This window comes from Equus caballus, chromosome 14, assembly GCF_041296265.1.
Source record: "Equus caballus isolate H_3958 breed thoroughbred chromosome 14, TB-T2T, whole genome shotgun sequence".
NCBI classification, from domain to species: Eukaryota; Metazoa; Chordata; class Mammalia; order Perissodactyla; family Equidae; genus Equus; species Equus caballus.
In genome coordinates this window covers 43,344,509-43,365,921 of record NC_091697.1, presented here as the reverse complement: position 1 = coordinate 43,365,921, position 21,413 = coordinate 43,344,509, and the positions used below count along the sequence as shown (strand labels likewise).

The 21,413-nt window shown below is 53.2% G+C and overlaps 1 protein-coding gene across 5 annotated transcripts in view; it reads left to right on the top strand.

The window, feature by feature from the left end:
- The first annotated feature begins 5,550 nt into the window (after nt 1-5,550).
- TCOF1 (treacle ribosome biogenesis factor 1) overlaps nt 5,551-21,413 on the top strand; it is a 40,294-nt gene continuing 24,431 nt past the window's right edge. For 3 of the 5 annotated variants that reach the window (XM_023617434.2, XM_023617432.2, XM_070233976.1), the window contains exons 1-13: nt 5,596-5,815; nt 8,201-8,256; nt 11,087-11,232; nt 13,344-13,417; nt 14,196-14,274; nt 15,015-15,088; nt 16,935-17,165; nt 19,029-19,238; nt 19,454-19,669; nt 19,828-20,022; nt 20,174-20,356; nt 20,519-20,773; nt 20,852-21,049. In XM_023617434.2, the coding sequence (XP_023473202.2) occupies nt 5,708-5,815; nt 8,201-8,256; nt 11,087-11,232; nt 13,344-13,417; nt 14,196-14,274; nt 15,015-15,088; nt 16,935-17,165; nt 19,029-19,238; nt 19,454-19,669; nt 19,828-20,022; nt 20,174-20,356; nt 20,519-20,773; nt 20,852-21,049 (2,025 nt within the window). In that variant the 5' untranslated portion in view covers nt 5,596-5,707. Of the gene's footprint in view, nt 5,816-8,200; nt 8,257-11,086; nt 11,233-13,343; nt 13,418-14,195; nt 14,275-15,014; nt 15,089-16,934; nt 17,166-19,028; nt 19,239-19,453; nt 19,670-19,827; nt 20,023-20,173; nt 20,357-20,518; nt 20,774-20,851; nt 21,050-21,413 lie in introns of all 5 variants that reach the window. The other 2 variants (XM_014730578.3, XM_070233977.1) reach the window with 2 other exon arrangements.

Below are 21,413 nucleotides of genomic sequence, written 5' to 3'. Positions count from 1 at the left end.
CGATGCCAAATGCAGTGTGGGGAACAGACAGGGATGAGGAGGGTGGAGGCAGAGGCAGCTGGAGGGAAGAGCCACGTGGCAGTGGTCCAGGCAAAAAGGGACAGGGCCTACCTCTGCCTCTATCCCAATGCAGACCTCACCAAGTCAATTCCTACCTCTGGGCCTATTATCAGTAAGAGGAGAGAGCTGGGCTCCATACTCTCCAAGGACCCTTCCAGTTCTGAGAAATAAAACCACATAAATAAGAAATTACGCTGATGAGACTGTGAATTGCTACAACCCTTTTGGCAGTTAATCCAGCTTTAGCTATTAAAATAAACCCATGCATCCCCTCTGGCCCACTTTTAATTCCATCCTACAAAAATTAAGGTCCGTAAAGATGTATTTACTAGGGTGTTTAGAGCACCAGTGTTTTATCAGCCAGAAAACTAGAAGTGAATAACCTCTATCATACTATCTCCCACCTCTGTCTGTCCAGGTGAATGTTGAGAGCACCCTGGCAGCTGGAGCCTGCCCAAATCCTGCCACTCACTGGCTGCATGGCCCAGGCCTTGACCTCTCTGGGCCTCAGTTTCTGCATCTATAAACAGGGCTGATAACTAGTCACATGCCTTATAGGGTGCTCAATCAAAAGATTGACTTCGTCTTTATATGTCTGAGTTGTTTGACTTGTTACTTCAGTCATAACGGTTAAACCTTTTGTAAACCTTTAAAATCTCCAATGAGATTGAAGAAAAGAGAAAGAAATTGTCATCCCATGAAAGGAAAGGAGGCCATGAGAAAACTACCAGCTAAAGTGACTTGGTCCAGGGAGAACCCATTGTTACATTGGATGAAGGGATAGTCTCTGGGTCCCAGGGCAAAGGCAGCCTCTCTTGAGAGTTCCATTACTGGAATGGCCTTTGTCCAAAGGCTCAAACCGAAAGAAATGCTGAGGATCAGAGAGGGCAAGAGACTGGCCCAAGGTCACAAGCAGAGCCAGGCTAAAAAAGTATTTTCCCGACTTCTAGCCTAGTAGCCTTTCTCTTGTTATCAAGCCACTTCTCACCTCTGCAGGAGCCACTCCTGCTGGGAAAAGAAGGGTTCAGTCCTTCCTTCCTTCATTTCCTGAGTGCCCTCACCGTGCCCTGCTCGAGAATTCAAGATGACTAAGGCATGCTGCTTACCTGAGAGGCGCTCAGAGGTTGAGTGGTCTGGAAGCTTCTGGTTTCTACTACGAACAAAGGCATCTTTTTCCAACTGGTAGAAAAATGCTCTGAAGTTAATTTTTTTTAATGCGCTGTTTTGTTTGCTGCTGTCTTAATTGTTGCCATGTTATATTTTATCAGCTTAATGTTTTAATTTTGCGCTTGGGCCCCGAGGCAATTCGGTGAAGGGTATGATTTGGAAAATCAAAGATATAAAGAAATTGTCCACAGAAGCGGGAGCCTCCCAGGAGCTGAGGACAAAGCCTAAGTGCCTAAAATGAATTTTATTAGGAACAAAACAAAAACAAACAACGTGTTACCAGACAGAAGGTATTAGACCATCCTGGTTTTCCTTTTTAATTTAATACCAGTTCTCCACTTCTTCCAAGGTCAGCCAAGGACTCATGACCCAGTTCCTTCTCCGTTGCCTTCTAGAAGCCTTCCTCATTTCTGCTTCCAGGCCTATGCTCATGGCATGCACCCTGCCTGCTCTCTTCTTCAGGAAACAAGTTGTGACCACCCTTGCGTTTGCCAGCATTTATTGACTGCGGCCGGTCGGGGATAAGGCAGCCAACAAGACAACTGGGAGTCTGCCATCAGGGAGTTTACATTCTAAGGTGTGCATTCTCAGCCGGGGCAATAATGCCCCCATGGGGGCGAAAATCGGTTCTTGGAGGGGTGCAAAAAGATCCCTGATCTCACAATGATTTATATGCTCGTCACCCTGTTGTTCTCTCAGTGAGCGGCCCATCCAGCCACCCAATCAGTAACCTGGGAGCTCATGGCCGCCCAGCCCACAAAGATTTCCACCCTCTCCCCGAAAATCAACTGCACCTGTCCTCGCTCCTCCACTACCCAGCCTAGATCCCAGGGCCCAGAGATTGGGCACCCCTTTTGCCAACACTTTAGACACTGTTTCCCTTTTTTCTAGCCATCTGGCAAAGTCCTAGACCTGGGTAAACCCCTTGAACTCCTTTCCCCCTGCCCTCACCTGAGTAGGTGAGCGAGGCAGGGGGAAATCACAGAGCTGACAGGACAGGACACACATACATGAATGATCACCAACCTCACCTGGGTTGTCAACACTATCAGGCAACTGGGGGTTTTGTGGGCCAGTTTGCTCCTCCACTCTCTGAATGCTCATTCTCCTCCTTCCTTCCAACTCCTCACCACCTCTTCCTTGCTCTCAGCATAAGACCTTGCCTCCCACTTTGCAGAAAAAATAGAAGCTCAAGATGAAATCTCCCTTAACATCCCACTACAAACCTACATCTACATCTGCACCCATCCTTTCTTTGTTCCTTCTTTTGGTTCTAGAGAAGTCATTCCTCCTCCTCTCCAAGACCAGCCCCTCCACCTACACGCCTGATCCCAGCCCCTTGCACACGCTAGTGAACATCCCTTGCTGATGATCTCCCTATTTCCTACACCCTTAATTAATCTCTCTCCCCTTGATCTGCCACCAGCCTGTAAACAAACTCAGGTCTCTTCCACCGTAGAACACGCTTCCCCACAACACTCACAGTGACCTGTCACAGCATCTCCCTCCTCCCCTCCACACAAAAAACTTCTCAAAAGACCCGCTGCCTCCCTCACCCCTCCTTCCCTCAGACCACTGCCATCTGACCTTCTCCATCACTCCACAGAAGTAGCACTCCCTATAGCCACCACCAATCCCCATGCCTGTCATTAAACCAATCCATCTCAGAGCAGTCCTCATGGATCTTCCCACCCTCCTGAGACTCTTCCCCTGGCTCCCTTCCCTACGCCCCCTCTCCTGGGTTTTCTCCTACCTCGCTGGCTGTTCCTTCTCAGCCTTCAAAGGTACATCCTCCTTTGTGCAGCCCTAACCTGTGGGTGTGCCTCAGAGCTCCGAACTGGGCCACCTTCTCTTCTCTCTCCACGTTCTTCTCCTCCATGATCATCCCTCTACTGACAATTTCCCATCTTCAGGTGAGTCCAAACCCAGGCTGCCAAGTGCCTACTCAGCATCAGCACTTGTGTGTCTCAAAAGCATTTCAAGCTCAGCACGTCTAAAGTGGAACTTGCACTTTTCGTGTCCCCCTCCATGCCTTCCCCTCTTTGCTCAGCTCCCCATCCCAGTCCTTTCCAGTTTTCCCTGTCCCAGTGACAGTCACTGCCTGCCTGTTTGCTCAGAAACCTCAGAGTCCATCCTAACCCTCCCTCCTGACCCTCCATTGACAATCTTACTTCCTGATAACTCTGGAACCTTTCAAGGTTCTCAACTCCTCTGCGACCAGCACCACCCCCATTCTCTTCTCCCTGGATGCCTGCTTGCACTCCTAACCCTGTCTTCCCACATCTACTCATACCCCTACTCCTCCACTCTCCACTGGACATTCACATGGGTCACATTAAAATTCAAATGTCCTCCTGTCCCTCTTGGGCCCACACTGTCAGTGGCTTCCTATCACTCTTGGGATGAAGAGAAAGATCCCTAATGTGCAATCTGGTTCTGCCCACCTTCTACACTCCCCAATCCCCTTGCTCTCCCTCTAGGCCCTGCTACAAAGATCTTTTCTAGCCTCTTCGCTCAGCTGTACCTTCTTCCTCAGGCTCTTTGCACAGGTTCTTCCCTCTGTCTAGGATTCGCCCCCCGACCATCCTCCCCCACACATAGTTCATATTTCCTCACAAATATCACTTCCTCAGGGAATCCTTCCCTAACCTCAAAGAAAAAATAGATCCCTCCGTCCCGTTAAATGCTTTCACAATAATGGCTAACATACTTAAGGCACAGCACTATTGTGAGGAAGTCTTCTAAGCATTTCTGCTTAGAACTCATTTACTCCTCATGACAACCCTATGAGGTAGAAATGATAATTATCTCTATTTTACAGATGAAGAAACCAAGGCACAGAGAAATTATGTAACTTACCCAAGGTCACCTAGTTAACAAGAGGCAAAGCCAGCATTTGAACCCAGACAGTGTGACTCCAACATAGCTTTTAAACATTCTACTGTTCCATAAGAAAACACTATCCTTTTCCTTCTGCATTTGTTGACTGTTTATAACAGTGTATCAGTATGACAGTTTGTTTAGCAGCGTCTCCCCAGTTAGACTGTAAGCTCTATTGGAGTGGAGACTTTTTCATCCCCAGTAGCAGGTGCTCAACAAGTATTTGCTAAATGACTGAATGCAGATTAGCCTTTCTTACTCATTGCATTCAATCAGTCGTCTAGTCCTATCCCTGTTTCTTCCTGGAGCAGCAGTTCCCAACCCTAAGAGGTTCAGGTATATGCTTATCACTGTCCTGAAATTGGATGGAAAATATTATGTGTCTGTACATATTCAAAATTTTCTACAGTAAAGGCTAGGTGGTTCATGCTCTCTTCAGATTGTCAACAGGTCCATGAAGTTAAGAACAGCTGATTCAAATATTCCCCAGCCTCGCTCATCCTCTCTCTGCCAACGTCACCTCAACAACTACAACAGCCTCGCAGCTAGTATTGTTCTCCACAGATCCATCCTCCATGCTTTGGTCGTGGAAATCTTTTAAAAACACAAACCCAAGTTACCCTCCTGCATAACACCCGTCAGAGACTATCTAAGGCCCTTGGAGCAAAATGCAAACTCTGCGGCAGGAGGGGGTGCTGTAGACCCTGTCTGCTTCTTCATCCTCCTGCGTTGTCACTTGTTCCAGCTTCCCCCAGAGTCTACAGCCCAGCAGCGCAGACTGGGTTCTACGTTTGGGTTTCCAGCCTATGCTGGGGTGGCTTCTCCTGTCTATACTCAGGCAGTGCGCTCTGCCTGGGATCCCAGTCCTCTCCTCTGCACCTGGAAATTCCTACTCCATCTTTAAGCCTCAACTTAGATGTCCCTTTGGGGCTAGGTGCCCCTCCTTTCTGCTCACATAAGTATGGGCCTGTCCCCGACAAAGCTCATAAGACATTGAACCATAGTTGCTTGGTTACCGACTGTACCTCTCTTCCCCGTGAGCTGTGAGGGCAGCCGCCGTGTCTTATTCATCTTTTTATCCCTCCACCCTATCTGAGCGCTAGCCCAAGGTACGGTGCTCAATAACGATTTGTTCAGTGAATGAATGATGACAAATAGTGCCTGGCTCATGAGTCCTAAAAAAGTGTGAAATGAATAAACAAGTGGGTAACTGAAAGTTCAGAGCTAGAGAAAGACGCAAATTACGATGTTCAGAGATGTTTAAAACCCGATCGCAACCATCAAGGAACTAACATGGAAGACTAATCTCCTCAAGGGGCCAGTCTGAAGCATCGCAGAGCTGGTTGCTCATGTCTTGGCTCGCCGCGGGGCGCGCCTAGGTCTAACCACGCCCTCTCCCCGCCAATGGGATGTCTCGCTGCTCTCCAAGTCTCCGCCCCTTTAGGTCACTCCAGCTGAGACTACATTTCCCGGCGCGCCGCGCGGCCCAGGCGAAAGAGGAGCCGGAAATGGGGCGCGCGAGGTCTAAGGGCACGCGGGAAGTGGCGGGCGGGGACTGAGGGGGGCGTGCAGGTGAGGTAACCGGCTGAGGGTCGCCGGCATGGCCGAGGCTAGGAAGCGGCGGGAGCTGCTTCCCTTGATCTACCAGCACCTGCTGCAGGCGGGCTACGTGCGCGCGGCGCGGGAGGTGAAGGAGCAGAGCGGCCAGGTGAGCGGCGCGGGCGTGTGTGAGGGCCGCGTGCAGGGTCTGGAGAGCGGCGGTCCGCGCCCCCTCCCCTGGCCGCCTCGCGGGCGCCCGAAGCCGCATCCTGCGGTGCTTGGGGACGCGGCCAGGGGTGCCGAAGGAGCTGCAGCTTCTGCCCCCTCCTGCGGCTCCAGGCCCTCTCGGCCTCAGTTTCCCATCTGTACAGTGGGCGGGTCGGGACGTGTGGTCGGACGCACAGGGTTTTGTAATTCCCGCGCCCGGTACCTCCACCCCCTTTCCGGGTGGCGGCAGTTTAAAGTCTCTTACATCTAGGGCCACGTGGCCCGGCGCGGCCCCCTCGGGCGAAAAGGATGCTGCGAGTCTGAGGGGTGGATAGCGACCAGCCCCGGAGGGCAAAGGAGAACGCCAGGAGAAGGGGCCTGTGGTCCCTCAGTTGAGCTGGAGCTCAGGCCCGTAGCAGTCCTTCTGTACTGCGTCGGACAGCTTTGGGATTCGAACTCGTGGTGCGGTCATTTCTTACTCCATTCATTCTTTCCGCAGCTGTTAATCTGGTGCTCAGAGCGCACGGTCCCGCAGCCCTCCTAAAACTTACCGTCTAAATCCGGTAGAGGAGACAGACATAAATCAAAGAATCCCAAAAGTAACTGTACACTTAACATTACTTTAAGTGCCAAGAATGAGAGGGATACGGTGCTAAGATAGGGGTGGCAGATTGCCCTTGTCAGCGATCTCCAGGGCTGCTTTCCTGAGCAAGTGGATGTCGATTTGAGACCTGAGAGAAGGGCAGTGGATATTCCAGGCAGAGGTGCGGATGCCCTGTGGTGGGAGGAAACTTGTGGTGTATTTCCTGGCCTCAGGAAAGCTCGTTGTGGCTGAAGTGTGAAGTACCAGGGTGATAGAGGTCTCTGGGGAGCCAGTGGAGGAGCTGGCTGGAGCCCTACTGTGGACAGTTCGGTCTTCATCTGGAGCCCCTGGAAGGTTTTAAGCTGGTATGGTGGCTGTTGACCTGATGGGTCAATATGCTGTAGGTTCTGGTCCTGATGCTTGCTCTCAGGACCTGCTCGAGAGAATAGAGGGCGATGGGCCCTAAGACCTTATCTATGCTTTTCCCAACCCTCGCTGGACCTCAGTTGCCCTTCTTACTCCAGTTATATCACTTAACAGCTAAGAGGAGCAAGAGACAGTACCCATTCTTTGGGGCATCTGCCTGCGCAAAAGTAGCCTGCCCTCATGGAGCATACACTCTAGCAGGAGCAGACAGATGACAAATATAAAAAAAAGTTACTGGTATGGTGTGTCGGGTGATGGTAGGTGTTAGCTATAAAAATAAGTCAGGCACGGGGGATAAGGAATGTCAGGTTCAGTAATAAATAGGGTGGTCAAGAAGCCCCACCGAGAAGGTGATGTTTGGGCAGAGACCTGGAGGAACTGAGGGAATGATCTGTATAGTTAGTAGGAGAGAACATTCCAGATGGAATAGCAAGCCCTGATGGGGGCGGGGTAGCCTGACACATTTGAGGGACAGTGAGGAGACCAGTGTACTTGGGGCGGAGTAGAGTGAAACTGACGCTCAAAGTCTCAGTGTTACTGGCTCGTGTGCTGGGCACTGACTGGGTCATCTCATTCAGGCTTGATAGCAACCTGCTAGGTGGGTACTGCTATTGTCCCTGTGTTATAAAGAAGGAACCCGAAGCTTGAAGAGGTGACGAGATTAACCCAGCCAGTTAACAGAGGAGCTCTGCCTGGCTCCAGGTGCACCCTCTTGGCCACTCTGCCCCCACCCCCGGACACTGCCCTTGGGGCTCCTTGGGGCACTTGACACCCTGAGTTGTTGACATTTGCAGAGAGAGTGGGACCGCTGGCCTTGGCTCCGAAGGCCTAGATTCCAGCTGGTTCGCTCTGCTTTTACCAAGGGACTGGCATCATTTGGTCCCAGTCTCTTCTCAGTGGGTGAGTGGGCTGCAGTCATGCCACCTGGATGCCTCTGGTGTCTGGGCTGTGGTTTGTACTACCCTGGGGAGGTTGACCCACCTGGCCTTTAAAAGCCTGTTGAAAGATCAGAGGTAGAAAAAGCTCTGTCTCGTGGCCTTTAAGAGAAGAGAGTGCCAGGGAGGCTAGGGGGCTGGATAAATGCTAGCCTGGAAGATTCCAGCTCCAGTCCGTCAAAGGTACCTCTCACCAACTTGTTGTCTTAAAAGGTTTTAGCTGGAAATACTTGTTCCGTTTGGATGGTACTGGCAGGACCAAGCAGACTTATTTCTCAAAGCGAAAAGATCCCTTTCTCAACCACTTGTCTGCGCAAGTCATAAGGTCATGGAGAGTTGGGCCCAAGGAGGACCCTTACTGTGGTGGGGGGTTAATTGCTGCTTTCTCTTTACTTCTTTGCAGAAAAGTTTCCCGACTCAGCCTGTAACCCTTCTGGACATCTATACGCACTGGCAGCAGTAAGTCTCACGGGGATGAAGGAGTGGAGCAGGGACACCCCCAAGCTTGGAAGAAGCTGGGATACTAATCTGGTCTAAGATCTGTCCCTTCAGCCCTCTGTGGATGCCATTATCACCCCCAGGAAGCCAGGTCACATGTATGGGAGTGGGAAAGGATATTGAGAGCTGTAATCAGTGTCTTGAAGGACAAAGGCTTCTCAACAGCTTGTTATTCATTCAATCAACAAATATTTATTGAGTACCTACTGAATGCCAGGCTCTGTTCTCAGTATGGAGATGTGAGACAGACATGGTTCCTTCTTTCCTGGAGCTGAAGTTGGAGTCAGGGAGGGAGGCGTTCCTCGAAGAATGAAACAAAGACGTGTAAAATTACAGTGGTAGTAAAGATTGTGAAAAAGAGGAACCTGGAGCCAGAACCTCACAAACGGGTTAGCCTTGCCTCGTTTAGGGGGTTAGGGGACGCTTCCCTGAGGTGAGCTTTGATGTGAGAGCGCAGGGAGTCGGGGAGTGAACTAGGCAATAGGATGGAGAGGCAGGAGGAGTGTCCCTGGCGGAGGGAACTGCTGGCGCTGAGGCCCGTCACCGCGAGCACGGGACAGACAAGGCTGGGCAGTCGGCAGGGCCCGTCCTATGCAAGGCCTGATCATCCGTGATGAGAAATTGTCTTTACCCCAAGAGCAGTGGGAGCCATGGCAGGTGAAGGAGAGAGTGATGAGATCACTCTGAGTGAGACTGAACACCAGCTTCCAGGCAGGAGCTCATGGGGCTTGAGACAGGACTAACGGAGGAGGTAGGCGATGGATTCCAGGAATATTAGGGGAGGAAACCAAGATCTGTGGATGGAGTGGATGGGTGTCTCGTTGACTCCTGGGTGTCTAGCTTGTGCACCTGCATGGAAGGTGAGTGAAGGACTTGCAGTGATGCCCCATGAGGAGTGATAAAGAATACTGAATTGTCTAGGATGGAAAAAGATGGCAGAGGGGCAGGTGTGGGACCACTGTCTGCACGTCTTTGAGGACAAAGGGAGTGACATGTTCTGTGGGACCCATATGTACCTGCTTTAGGAAGACAGGTTTCAGCTACTGAATACGCACTTGCTCATCAAAGCTATCCAAAAATGACGTAGGCTACAGTGGAGTGGTGAGCTTCCTGTCATCAGAGGTATGTAAGTAAAGCAGGAATGATGTGGAAGGGCTCCCAGTTGCCAGTGGAGAGCTAAGGTCTTTGAAAGCCCTGTCAGCCCTCAGTTCTTGGGCCTCCTCTGCTGCTGAGGTGAGCTCAGAGCACAGGCACAGCCTGCACTTCCTCTCCCTCACCCTCTCTGACTTGCCCGGGTTGTCTGAGTGTTACCCACAGCACTTCCTTCCTCGGAGAATCACTTCAGTGAGCTGCACTGCATGCCCTTCCCTGCCCCTGGCCCCTTCTCTGGGTGACGGGTACTGAGTGGGACGAGGACCTCCAGTCCACCAGCGGCAGCCTAGCCTAGTAATTCCCAGCACGGTTCAAGCCCAAGAGTAAACATGGCCTCGGAGTCTGTCTTCATCTGTAAAATGAGGGTAATAATAGTAAATAAAGTGCTAATCCTGGCCATTGGAGGCATTTTTTCCCCCCAGTATTTACTGAGCACCTGCGATGAGCCAGGACTGACTGTTCATGGTGTACCTGGGAACAAACCAGAGAAAAATCCCTGCCCTTGTGGAACTTAGATTCTTTTAGGAGGAGAGAGGCAGAACGAGTTGATTCGTGTGGTAAATGAAACCTGTTTTTGCAGGCGATTCCCAACCAGTGGCCTTCCTGGGAACAAGGGACCCAAGCAGCACATCTTAAACTGTGGCAGAGCAGAGTCTATCCTAGTAGAGAACGTGGGGCATAGACAGAGACTGCCTCGGGTGGGGGTGGGGGCAGAGATGGTGCTTGAAAGCTCTGGGGACTCAGCCATCTGGGTGCTTATCTGACCATACCCCAGACCTGCTCTTTGACCCTGGGCAAGTCACTTAGGTGTCCATTTTTTGAGACCCATGCTGTGTGCTGGAGGTACTGTAGTGAGCCAGAAAAGACTCCCACCAGCCACCCCTCCCCGGGCCTGACTGTAGTGGGGGAGTTGGGCAGGAAGTAAGTAAAACAACGAGAGAGCGGAGCACTCTGAAGAAAACGAAACAGGATGACAGGGCAGAGGGTGTCTTGGGGAAGGGGGCTGATAGGGAGGGCCTCTCTGAGGAGGGTCTGCTGGAGTTGAGGCCTGAAGGACAGGAAGGACCTGGGCGAGTCTTCCAGGAAGAGGGCACTGGAGGTGCACAAGTTCTGGAGGAGGGAGGAGCCTGGATGGTTCTGTGAAGTGCCTGCCCGTGCCGGCACATATCACTCAATGACTGTTAGCTGCTGTTACTATATAATGTCCACCCTTCCTGGTTACAGGCATGCATCGCTTAACAACGGGACACGTTCTGAGAAACACGTCATTAGGCGATTTCGTGGTTGTGCAAGCCTCATAGAGTGTACTTATGCATCCTAGATGGTATAGCCTGCTACTCGCCTAGGCTGTATGGTACTAATCTTACGGGACCACCATCATGTGTGTGGTCTGTCATTGACCGAAACATGATTATGCAGAGCATAACTATATTCGAAGGCTAATAGACAATTGTAAAAACACTTTATGAAATGAGTCAAGATACAGAATTGTGTCTACACCGTGTTCTCATCACTGTTTAAACTCTCTTTACGCACATTTCCTTTAGGGAAGGTGGGAGGATGTAGGAAGATCTTTCTTCTCAAATCTGGAGTTGTCCTTGTCACCCGGTTGGTATAGCCAGTCACCCTTGTCCTGCAGAACCTCAGAGGTTGGCCGGAAGCGGAAGGCAGAGGAAGATGCGGCACTGCAGGCCAAGAAGACCCGTGTGTCAGACCCCATTAGCAGCTCGGAGAGCTCAGAAGAGGAGGAGGAGGAGGAGGCGGAAGCTGAAACCTCCAAAGCCAGTAAGAGTCCTGCGTGCTGGGGGCGTCCCGATCGTGGGTGCTTGTGGGGGCTCAGCCCAGGGCCCTGCACCTCCTGGGAACAAGCTGTTGGGTATTGTATTGTTTCAAGGGAGAATCTCCTCCAGCTTCTCCTTCAGTGAGCCTTGGGAAGACCAAGACCTTTTAGAGGGAAAATTGGAAGTGCCCCACATGTCTATTTCACCATTTATTCAAGCCTTTCCTCTGTGCCAAATGTTGTGCCCCTAGGTGTTGGGAATCTAATGGTGAATGAAACTTAGATGGGCCCTTACAGCCTAATTTGGGGGACATGCAGTCAGCCCCTCCAGTGGTGCCCAGGAGCTGCATTTCTAGAAGCCCCTGGAGATTCTGATAAAGATAGAAAGAAGCCCACACTTAGAAAAACCTCTAGAAAGACTTCAGACAGGGCAGCTGGCGGGCGCCTCTTCTGTGTGGCCTGCGGGCTGCTTCGAGAGTTGCTGATCTTCCTGTTAGATTGGAAGTGGCAGGTTAGTACTGGGAGGTTGTCCTGGGCGTTCTGGTTTGACAGCCTTGGCAGGGCTCACCCAGTGAGGACGTCACAGCCCCTTCGCCCCAAGTTCTCAAGGCAGTTTGTGCTTTAACCAACAGTAGCCCTAACTCCACAGAAGAATTGTCATTCTTCTCTGCATTGTATTAGTAGTCCTTGTTCACACAGAAGGTAATTTTTAAATTTTTAAACATATTTTCTGATTGTGAAAGAAATAGAGGATTCATTGTAGAGTATTCATTATGGAATATATGAAAATTACTTTTAAGACAGGCAGGAAAAATTACCCATGTTCTTGCCACCTACAATTTGGTAAATTATTCTTCCATTTATTTTTCCTGAGCATGTTTTAAAAAATATTTGAGCTCATACTGAATATATGTTTTATATCTTGCTTAATGTTTTAAAATTACAAATGCAAACCAAGTTCACTTTGAATTGTACAGAAGTGTATAGAAGAACAATGGGAGGTTTCCTACTCTCCTCCCCTGCTCCCCTCCCACTCCCTATTTGCCTCTCCTGGAGGGTAACCTTAAAACTTTCTCCTTTGCACCTCCAGTCATATAGCCATCCAGACATGCATACATCCATACGCACCTACCACTTAAAACAAAAGTTGTAAGATAGCGTACTGAGTGGCTACTCGATGTTAATGAATCTTTAAAGCTTTGATAATGAAATTGTAATGAATAATTGAAACATAAATTATATGTTTTAAGAGTTCTCATTGAGAGAAACATGCTGAAATATTTGCAGGCAACTTGATACGATGTCTGGCATTTTCTTCAGAATGATACTGGATGGGGAAGGGTGAATGAGAGGACAGTTGAGATCAGATTGCCCACAAGTTGATAATGGTTGGAGCGGGGTGGTTCAATATACTTCCTTTCTACTTGTGAATGTTCTTAAAATTTTCCATAATTACAAAAAAGAGAGAGATGGAGTTAAATGCCAGGAAAAGAACTAGATCACGCCATTCATCTCAACAGCATCCTTTGATTTCACAGTTTATCTTAGAAATCCTTCCCTATCTGAGATATAAGGAGACAACACCCTTGTGTAAAAGCACAAGTATCTAGAAATCTCCTCATCTAATCAGGTCCCTGTCTCGTGGTTCAGCTACCTCTCCACTAAGAAACAGTTTCAGTTCTGAGCAGCTTTCCCTACCTGGGCCTGCCTGCCTGACCACTGCCCCTGTCTTGCTGAGTGACTTTCAGGGCCACGGTGCGGTAGCCTGTGGGACTGGCATCCCCTGGAGTTGTGCAGTGCCTTCGTGGTATACGCTGCAGGACTGTGAGCCAATCCTTGTTCCTCTGGGGGCCTCAGTGTCTCATGCCACCAGGGACTTGGGATTCCACTGGGGATGCAGACATGTAGTTTTCATGTTGCCTCTCTCTCTTGCCCCTGATGGATGTGGCTGGTGCCCCAGAGAGCTCTTCCCACAAGTCTGGGCTCAGCCTCAGATCCTCACGCCAGCACCAGGCAGCCACACCACTGGAACTGTTAGGTGAGCTGAAACCTGTGTACTGTTCTTAGATGAGAAAAAGCTCATCTGGCTCATCCAGCGGGTGTTTGTGTCTTGCAGCCCCAAGACTAGCATCTACCAACTCCTCAGTGGTGGGGGCAGTTTTGCCTGCAAGCATGAAAGAAAAGGCCACGGTGAGTGGGACCCCCTTCCAAGCTGTTGCCCATGGGAGTTGAAGTACCCTGTAGGGGACAGTCGCCTGTGTCAGAGAAGGATGGGGTTGTAGGTAATTGCCCAACCCCCAATCAGATCTCAGCCTGAGTCACCAGCCATGTGATCTTGGTGAGTCCCTTCGCCTCTCTGGGCCTCAGTTTCCTCTTCTGTAAGATGGGGGTGATGCCTACTGCCACGGGCCACTGGTACATTATGCACCTGGAATAGACAGCTTCTTTCCTCCTTCATCCCTGCATTCACCTGTTCACTGAACAAATCGTTACAGATACAGTTGTGTTCCAGGCACTGTGCGGGGCAGTGAAGACACCGTAGTGAATGGGATGCCTGTGGTTCTGAAAGCTCTAAAAGCATTTTCTAGCCTGGAAACTGCTTAGAAAGTAGAATATCATTTTCTGGCAATCCGGAAAGCAGTGTTAGAGACATGTAATGGATGTGTAACAGGAGTTAGTAACAATGTGTAAGAATAATTATGAAGTGCAGTGGTGATGATAACCACAACAGGCTGCTGCTTCCCACTTTGCGAGTAATACCACGTTGCAAGAATCATAATTTGGTTCTCTCCACACGTCCGTGAGGGGGGTACCTTTCTTAGCCCCACTTTAAAGATGAAGAAAGACTGAGAGAGGTAATTCGCTCAAACTCCCGCAGCTCAGAACGGGTAGAGTTGGGTCCAGATGTGGTCTGTGCTCTTCGTTCACCAGGCCATACCCAAGTGTGTCTGTCACTTGTTCTCTGTAGGCAAAGACCGCGAAAGCCAGCAAGACGGTGAACTCCACGCTACGCCCTGCCTCCGGGAAGGCAGTGGCCCACCTCTCTGGTAAGTCGCCCAGGAAGTTGGCAGGGCCCTCGCCAAATATCATCGTGTTCTCAGAAACTGAGGAGGAGGCCTGCAGCCCGGCCCTCAGAACCGCTGCCAAGCCTGGTGAGGAGCCCCGAACTCCAGGAGCCAGGCCCCCTGAGTTTGTGCTGGGGAGGCAGGTCTGGGCACTGCTTTCTCAAGCTCTGGGACATTCTGGAATTTGGGGTTTGTCTCCAGACAGTGAGGACCCCACGCCTCTGGCCATTCTCCCCTCCCCTCAGTGAGGGAGGGTCACCTGCAGGGGCATGTCCGGCATTCCCGAGGGAGCTTGAGCAGGCTGGGTGGTGGTGGAGCATTTTCTGGTTTATTGCTCTCAGGTGAGTAGAGGGCCCACCACGGAGCCTTAGAGACTAAACCGAGAGGCCTGGGTTTGCCTCAGTTTCTCAGGTAAAATAGGCGTTTGCCCTTCCTGCTTCAGTGTGATGATGGAAGGTGATTTTCTAAGCCGTCAGGTGCTGGTGCATGTGTGTTCAGACCTGCTGTAACCCTTACCAGGGCCTCAGGTGTACAAGAACATAGGGATTCTGGTGGTACCCACCTCAGCTGTGGGGCTTCAGGAGAGGGTGGAGCTGACGCTCTGCACACAAGAAGTGAGTTTTCAGCACCTGGCTCGGATTAGATGGCGTGGTGGAGTGCTGGGGAGGAGCAGGCAAGTCTGGAAAGGGTGGCCCTCAGGCCCCTCCCTCTTCGTCCCTCAGGAATGGCATCGGCAGGCCGGGCTGACAGTTCCAGTGAGGACACCTCCACCTCGAGTGATGAAACATACGTGGAGGTAATTGCCACCCACCCTCAGGAGCTGCCTTCTGCAAACCGCTGACCCTCCCAGAGGCCTGGCCTGGACTTCACACACCAGTGGGACCAGATCAGTTCAGCAAGTGGTTCAGGGTGATCCGAAACTGGAAGAGCAGAGGCCTGGGGAGGGAGGGGAGCACTTTGCTTGTGAGAAGGGTCTCGGGTTGTGTGGGAGAGATGCCATCCTGCCTGTGGGACAAGGGAAGGCTTCCCGGGAGAGGTGGTGCTGGAGCAGGGCCTTGACGTGATGCCCAGGGCACCGCATCAGGGAGGGATGTGGAGGGAAGAGTGTTCAAGCAGGAGCCGCATGAGCAAAGGCCCCGAGGTGGGAGGATGGCCATCCTGTGGTGCAGCCAGAGTGAGTAGGGTGAGGCTGCTCAGGGGGTTCTGGGCCCACTGGTGAATGCCAGGCCTCGGCACTTGGCCGGAGACGGGCGGTTCTTAGTCTGTGGCCTTGTCTCTTCTCTGAACTGTGACCAGGGAGTCATTCCTCACTGTGTACCTGCCAGGTGCCAGGCCTTAGGAACACGGTGGTAGGCAAGTCGTGCAGGGTTCCCGCTGCTGTGGGGAAGTGGAGGGTCCCTCAGAAATTTAACTACAAGGGTGATAGTTACTGTGAAGGGCCAAAGTAGAGAGCCATGAGGAGCAGTAACAAGGATCTGCAATGTGTGAATGAGGGGGCAAGTGACACAGATGAGGTCAGAGGCAGGTAGGGGCCAGGTCCACTGCCTGACTGTGAGGACCCATGGGAGGAGTTTGGGTTTTAGTCTAGGGGCTGTGAGAAGCCATTTCAGGGTTTCAGGCACAGAGGTAAGATGGCCCATTTCAAAAAGTTTCCTGGTTGTGGCCTGGATTGGAGGACAGTGCCACATAAAAATAGGGAGATCGTTGAGGGGGCTATGGGAGTAATGCTGATAGGGGTGCTGGTGGCTGGCACCAGGGCACCCAGTGGAAGGATGTTATGGAGGGAGAACCAGTAGGATTCAAGGATGGATGGATCCGGTGCCTAGAGTACTTCCCACTTCACCTCCCACTGCACCCAGTAACCCACAAAGGCAGACACCTTACTCCTGTCTACCCTAGGTCTGGTTGTGGATTGCTCCCCACATTCCATCTTCACCTTTGGGCCCTAGATACAGCCACGATGATGCCCTGGGCTCCCATCCCCCAAGGCCCTGCTAAGGGAAAGGAGGCCATTCCTGGCCCTGGGAAACCAGCAGCCACTTCCATAGCCTTGGTAGGCCAGAAGCCAGCCCAGGGTCCCAGCAGTGAGGAGGAATTTGAGATTGAGGGGATGGCTGCCCTAGAAGCCCAGGGAGGGCTGAGGTCTAACTGATGATGGAGATGGAAAGGAGCTGCCTGCCTTGGAAACCTCAGAATTTGAGAAGTTTAAGAAAGAGCCCAGAGAGGGAAGCAGTGTGCCCATGGTATCTCAGTGAGCCAGTGGCAAGACTGGTGTTCAGATCCTGGCCCTCAGGATGGCCAAAGACTGTAGTCGCAGGGGCAGACAGGATGCACTGTCCTAGTTGACAGAGGCGCCTCTCTGTGCTGGCCCTGTGTACGACACAGTGGTTGAAAGTTCTGCCCCCTGAAGCCACACAAATAGGGCTTCCAGTCATGGCTTTGCCCCTAGTATTGGTCTTGAGTGATTTAACCTCTCTGAACCTCTTGTCCTTTTCTGGAAAACAGGTGTGAAGATATTATCTATCTCAGGGAGTTGTTGGAATCAAATGACATTTGGAAAAGGCTTTGTATACCATGAAGCATCTTCTACCCTCAGGAGTAAAGATTATTATTCCTTCTCTAATTGCATCCTCTTGTTCCAGGTGAAACCCTCAGTAAAACCACCCCAGGTCAAAGCCTCGCCAGCCGCTGCCAAAGAGTCTGCAGGGAGAAGGGCAGCCCCAACCCCTGGGAAGGCAGGAGCTGTGACACCCCAAGTCAGGGGAGGTGCCGTGACCCCAGCTGGCAGGGCCAAGAAGCCAGAAGAGGACTCAGAGAGCAGTGAGGAGGAATCTGAGAGTGAGGAGGGGGCCCCTGAGGGGACCCCCAGCCAGGTGAGGCCCAGGGGAGGGCTGCCCCTCAGGGTCCTCTGGTCCCCCAGCAGCCTGGGGCTCTCCTGTGGCCCCCAGAGACTGGCGGAATAGCTATGTAATGAGCACCTGCTCTGCCAGAGAAGACTGGGGAGTCTGGGGAGAGGGAGGCGGGGTGTGAAAGTTGAAGGACAGGGGCAGCCAGGCTTGCTTCAGCCACCCGTGGAAATTGCCCTTCTTGCCCAAGCAGGAGCCTAGAATGGCTGCTTCCCAAAAGGTAGGCCTGTACCCGACTCTGTCAGAATCTCCCCTTTACCTCAGTTTCCCTGTCTAGTAAATGGGCTGCTGTCCTAGACCCAGCTAGTCCTGCTGTGAAGGGACTTGAGAAGTTTTAATTGCCTGGTCCTTTGGCTTCTCAGGCCAAATTATGGCTTCTTAGCTAACAGGAATCCAGTTACCTTCCATCTGCTGGGACCCCCTCCTCCAGGTGGGTGGCCAGGGCTGTAGCCCCCAAGGCTCTGGGTGCCTCCCAAGGGAAAGCCAGAGGCTGGGAGGCTGTTGGCATTAGAGCCCTGGGAGGAGGAAGGGTCGGGTAGCCATGGGCAGCAGCCCTGAGCCCACCCAGGTGAGGTCCAAGAGGAGAGGTCCCAGCCACACCCAGGCCTGGGGCAGAATGATACTGGGGAGACATTCGGTAAATAAGCGTATAAATAAGATTCACTTTGCTGGATGGTAGTGAATGTTAAAGAGGAAGGTAAGGTGGAGAGAGATGTAGGAATGGCCGTTTGAAACAGAGCGCTCAGGGGAGGCCTTAGAGTGGAGACATCTGAGGAAAGACGCGAAGACCTGAGGGGGGAGACCTGTGGACGTTTGGAAGAAGGGCATTCCAGGCCAGGAGCCCAGCAAGTGCCAAGGCCCTGCAATGGGAGTAGGAGTGAGAATTGTGGCAGACCAGTGTGTAGACCCTAGCTGCAGGGGGCCACTGCTCCTCAGCTTGGGTCGGTTTTGCTGTACCCAGGGGCTACCCGGTGTTGCCTGGCACCTATTTTTCATCAGGAGCCCAAATGTGCACTTTGTGTAAAAGCTACTTTCTCCGTGTTTGTTCAAAAACTTTGAAAAGGAGCAAGCCAAAAAACCTGTCTAGAGCAGCCTGTGCCCTCTGCTTGGGAAGGTTTTTAGAAGGGAAATATTCAGAGTCGTTGATTTTTCGGGGTGATTGGCCCAGGGCTGAGCACCTGTGACCTTTCCAAAGAAGACACCTCGCTGCCAAAGCTCCTGCCAAAGCCCTGAGGCCAGGAACAGAGGCTGAGACCAGCAAGGAGGAGGCCTGGGTCCTGGGGACCTCGCTCCAGGAGGCTAGCCCAGGCTTCCCAGGGGGCCTCACTCCGTCCCCTCTTCACTTTCAGACTGCCTCTCTGTTCTCCACGTCCAGGCTGCTGTGGTTCCTCCCTTGGGCCTTTGCATACTGCCTCCTCTAAACCCGGTCACATATGCACTGGGGCCAGCAGTGGGTCAGGCAGACTCGGTGCCTCTGCCCACCGAGCTCTCCCGCTGATGGGGGAGCCCAGTGGGACGAGGCCGTAAGACTTGTGTGCAGGGTGACCGTTGGGGCAGTGCAGGAGTGTCGGGGAACTACATATGGAACTAGTGTCTGTCTGGGACCCGGAGGCTGAGGCAGTGGTGGCAGCTGAAATGGGTGGAGGTGTGACGGCCCCAGGAGTGCCTGAGTGTGAAGCTGGTAGGCCAGGCTGGAGCACCAGTCGAGGTGGGGAGTGAGGAGAGAAGCAGGAGGGTCTTGTGAGCCCCACTGAGGCCTCAGGCTTTATCCTGAAGGCATCACCAGAGGGTGAGGAGGAGGGGAACAGACTGCCCTTTTTCTTTTGCTAGGGGAAGGCCGCAGAGAAATCTGTCTGGGTCAAAGCTGCCTCAGGTTCCGCCGAGGGGACCCCTGGGAAAGGAGCCACCCCAGCACTCACTGGGAAGACAGGACCTGCAGCTGCCCAGGCCAAGGCAGGGAGGCCAGAGGAGGACTCGGAGAGCAGCAGCGAGGAGTCGGACAGTGAGGAAGAGACTCCAGCTGCCAAGACCCCGCTCCAGGTGAGCAGAGCCCATGCAGCGCGCGCCCCTCCCAGGAGGCCCTCTGAGGACTCGTTCCCCTGCTCCACGCGAGCCCCAGGCACACCCAGAGCTCCACCCCACCCTGCCCACTGTGGTGTGTGTGGTGTCTTTGGCTCTGCCTGGTCTCTTGTATCTCCCCATGTCCACCCACTGTGTTCCCTCCCCTAATTCTATTTGTCTTCCTCTTGGTGAAGCCCTCAGGGAAGACCCCCCAGGTCAAAGCTGCCTCAGTCCCCACCAAGGAGTCCCCTAGGAAAGGGACCACCCCAGCACCCCCTGGCAAGGCAGGGCCTGTGGCTGCTCAGGCCAAGGCGGGGAGGCCAGAGGAGGACTCAGAGAGCAGCAGCGGGGAGTCGGACAGTGACGGGGAGGCGCCAGCAGCCAGGCCTCTAACCTCCAGCTCAGCTCAGGTAAGGCTGGAGGATGCCCTGCATGGCCCTGTGCCCTGCCTGAGGAGCCTCCTGTGGCCTGTCCTCCTCCTTTGCACCTCCAGCCCTTGCCCCCGCTGTCTTCACACACATGCCCCCTATGGAGCCCCTGCCCTGATCCTGTCCTCTGTCACTCCCAGGCAAAGCCTTTGGGGAAAAACTCGCAGGTCAGAGCTGCCTCGACTGTGGGCATGGGGCCCTCAGGGAAGGGTGCCGTCCCAGCACCCCCTGGGAAAGCGGCATCTACAGCCACCTTGGTCCTGGTGGGGAAGCAAGAGGAGGACTCGGAGAGCAGCAGCGAGGAGTCAGACAGCGAGCGGGAGGCGCCAGCCCAGGTCAGGCCCCTGCCCATAAGGCTCTTCTCTCCCCATCATGCTGGGAGCCCCTCTCTCTGCACATTATGATTCGCTTGCCCTCTCAGTCTCTTGTGTCTGCACACAGCCATGCTCTCTGCTCCCTCTCCTAATCCTGTGTGTCTCTCTCCAGGCAAAGTCCTCAGGAAAAATCCTCCAGGTCAAATCTGCCACAGGTCCCGCCAAGGGACCCCCTCAGAAGACAGGGCCTGTAGCCACCCAGATCAAGGTCGAAAGGTCGAAGGAAGACTCAGAGAGCAGCGAGGATGAGTCGGAGAGTGAGGAGGAGGTGGCTGCAGCCGTGACTCCAGCCCAGGTGAGGCCTCAGGAGGGGCAGCCACAGAGTCGGACCCTTGGCCGCTCCCAGGCAGCTCCACAGGGAGCTGTGGGGAGGGACGGCAGTGGGGCTCCCCCCAGAATAGGTGGGGGCCGTGAGTTCAGGATCCTTCTCCAGCTTCTGACTTCTCTGTGCCCTCAGGCAAAACCTGCTATGAAAACTCCTCAGACCAAGGCCTCCCCAACGAAGGGCTCCCCCGTGACCCCCGCGTCTGCCAAGGTCCCCGCAGCGCGAGTGGGCACACCAGCCCCCTGGAAAGCAGAAGCAGTGACTTCACCAGCCTGCGCATCGTCCCCAGCTGTGGCCAGGGGCACCCAGAGGCCAGAGCAGGACTCTTCAAGCAGCGAGGAGTCCGAGAGTGAGGAAGAGAAAGCTCCTGCTGTAGCAGTGGGACAGGTGAGGCCAGCTGGGCCTGGCTGACGCAGGGCCGCCCTTTAGGCTCCTGGGACACACCTCTCTTCCTTGTTGTTCCAGGCAAAGTCTGTGAGGAAAAACCCCCCAGCGAAAGCTGCCTCTGCGCCCACCAAGGGGCCATCAGGGCAGGGGAATGCCCCACTACTCCCTGGGAAGGCAGGGCCTGCAGTGGCCCAGGTCAAAGCTGAGATGCACGATGACTCAGAGAGCAGTGAGGAGGAATCCGACAGTGAGGAGGTGGCAGCGACTCCAGCACAGGTGAGGCCTCAGGGAGCCAGCCCATCCCCCCCACACCAGTGCCCAGGACTGGCTGACGGTGGGCTTGTCTGGGCTGCTCTTGCCCCAGGGTGTGCAGGAGCCTCAGCTCAGCCTCGTTCTCCATTTTCACTCTCTCTCTTCTGCCCGTCGGAGCTCCAGGGTCTCCTCCGTGGCCTTTTGAGCTTCCACCGTGATTCCGTATGCTTTCCACTAGCTCTGCTGAGTACCCCTTCTGCCAGTGCTGTCCTGTCTGGGGCTCCTGTGGCCTTGACCCTCAGGGAGTTCCCAGCCTAGATGGGAGCATGGACGTGTATACAGGTTATTTCAGCATGGTGTCGTAGGGTTGAGAAAGAGGAGGTGGCCT